Here is a 2,099-nt window from a genome sequence, read left to right on the forward strand (position 1 = left end):
ACAGATGATGCAATCCCAGCGCGGGAGGCAATGCGGCGCCAAATCTCTGTGAGAATATTGTGGCGCAACGTCATTGACGTGCACTGGGACCGGCAGGTCATTGCGTGGTCGATATCACCTGCTTGCATGTACTGCCCGCAGCAGCACCGAATGCCAGGTGCATTGGCAGGCATTTGCGCAAGGCCGAGACGGTGGCGCATGGCACTGATGAAGTCAGAGTCTGAGAGCTGCAGCGCCGTAGAGTGGCAGTGTGTCCATCCATATGGAGGAGGCGCGGCACGCGCAGCTGCGAGTGCGAGCTATGTCGCGACAGCCAGCTTCGGTGTTGGCGTCGAACGAAGCCAAGAGGTCGTCGCTGCGGCGTTGAGCCACGAATCGCGCGTAGGTTTGCTGTACGTCGGGGAGGACGGTGTCGATGCAATCCTCGTCAATGTTCAGCGCCTCCGGGGGCCAGATGGCTTTCGCCTCGCCTTCGGCGTGCAGCGCCTGCCATGTTTGCTTGAGGGTGGCACCGATAGGGCTGGCAAAGGGGCGGAATTGCTGTGGCCCGTCACGCATGGTGGTCTTCGCCATGGCTGCCGCGGATAGAAAGGCAGCCTGTGCCTCCAGCGCAGTGGTGGCGCGGATGCCCATGCCTCCGTGACGTAGTGGCAGGGTCAGTTGGCCGGCGCGCACGTCCGCTTGTTCTGGACGTTGCATGATGGCAAACGTGGCCTGCGCTGCTTTAGCCTCAACGCGCTGAATGGAATCACCCACAAGATTCCATGGGGTGACACGCGGCAGGTGGGCGATGCGCATTTGCGCAGACGAGCGCAAGATCGTGAACTTATCTTGTGCCGCAAGCGGGGTGTTGAGCAGTGTGTCAATGCTGTTGCAGATGATGTCAGCCTGCTTTTGTGCAAACACTGTGACGAAGGCGTCCGTGCCAACTAGGGTGCCAGCGGCTGCAAGGCCATCAGCGCAATGAGGGATGCCGAGGGCCGCCGCTATGCCAGCTGCAGCTTGAGCATTGGGTGAATACACTCCACACTTGTCGGGCAGCACATCCAGGCCAATCGCAGCCCCGAGGTCGCGGAGGGCGGGGAACGCGGCAATGACAGCCGCTGCCTTACCCAGAAGGAAGGTGTCATCCGTGTAAGCTGCGGGGGCAGCGTCTGGGTGTGCAAGTCGCATCTTCTCGAGCTGATCCTGGGTGGTCAGCGAGAAGTAAAGTACGCCACATGGATCGCCTTGACGGACGCCGCATTCTGACATGATGGGTGGGGTGCCCTCAGGCGCCCCGCTGACAATTAGGCGGCTAGGCTGTCGATACGCCCAAGCGGCGAAAGGCAGTAAGGTGGGCTGGCGCCTTGCGATAGCGTCGAGCATGGCAGTACGCGACAGGCTGTTGAACGCGTTTTGGTAGTCCATCTGCCATACATACTGCCATACTGCCATACATCATTACATCGCACAGAGAAAGAGCAAGAGCTACGGCTTAGGCTGAAAAACAACCGCATCAACACATTCGAAACAATACAGCTCATTGAACGTCAGCGGTCGGGACAGGCAAGCCTGTCATGAACGCGCGGCCGCTCGCACGAGCCAGAACTTGAAGAGAGCGCCGATACATCACGCCATTGCCCCTACAAAGGCCGATGCTGAGTTCACGAAGCGCGTGAACTGCCATACATCATCATCATCATCATGTCAAAGTCAGCAAACACGCAAGCGACAATACTAAAAGCTGCATAGACTGTATGCAAATCCCTCCTGCTCTCCCAACCTTTTGTGGAATTTGGTTTCATATTCAATAACCTTCTGGCAAGTGTAAGAAACCAGCAATGAGCATTTGCATCCAAGCCACCTCTCCCTCCAACAAGTGGCTCAGGTACAAATGCTTATTGCTGATTGCTCACTGTCATCGGAAGGTTTTGCGTCCTTGCAAACTTGTGACCCGTGGTGTGACGCTGCACGGTGGCTTGTTTTGTAGTTCCCCCACCTACCGCCTGCTGGGATAAGCGTGCAGAGGATGGCCTTTCCTGCGAGGATCACAAACGCTTTGGGCACTGCGGGCAGATCTGGATGCTGGCTGGCGGCTTCTGCGAGGCTTCTTGCGG

General features: G+C 57.9%; 1 protein-coding gene across 1 annotated transcript; it reads right to left on the reverse strand.

Moving 5' to 3' along the window:
• Positions 1–213: 213 nt before the first annotated feature.
• On the reverse strand, positions 214–1,410 carry LOC149809970 (uncharacterized). The gene has a single exon (XM_089994516.1). The coding sequence runs from the start codon at positions 1,408–1,410 to the stop codon at positions 214–216; it is 1,197 nt and encodes a 398-aa protein (XP_089850642.1).
• Positions 1,411–2,099: the final 689 nt, after the last annotated feature.

This window comes from Nuphar pumila, unplaced genomic scaffold (assembly GCF_984573655.1).
Source record: "Nuphar pumila unplaced genomic scaffold, dmNupPumi1.hap1.1 HAP1_SCAFFOLD_646, whole genome shotgun sequence".
NCBI lineage: Eukaryota > Viridiplantae > Streptophyta > Magnoliopsida > Nymphaeales > Nymphaeaceae > Nuphar > Nuphar pumila.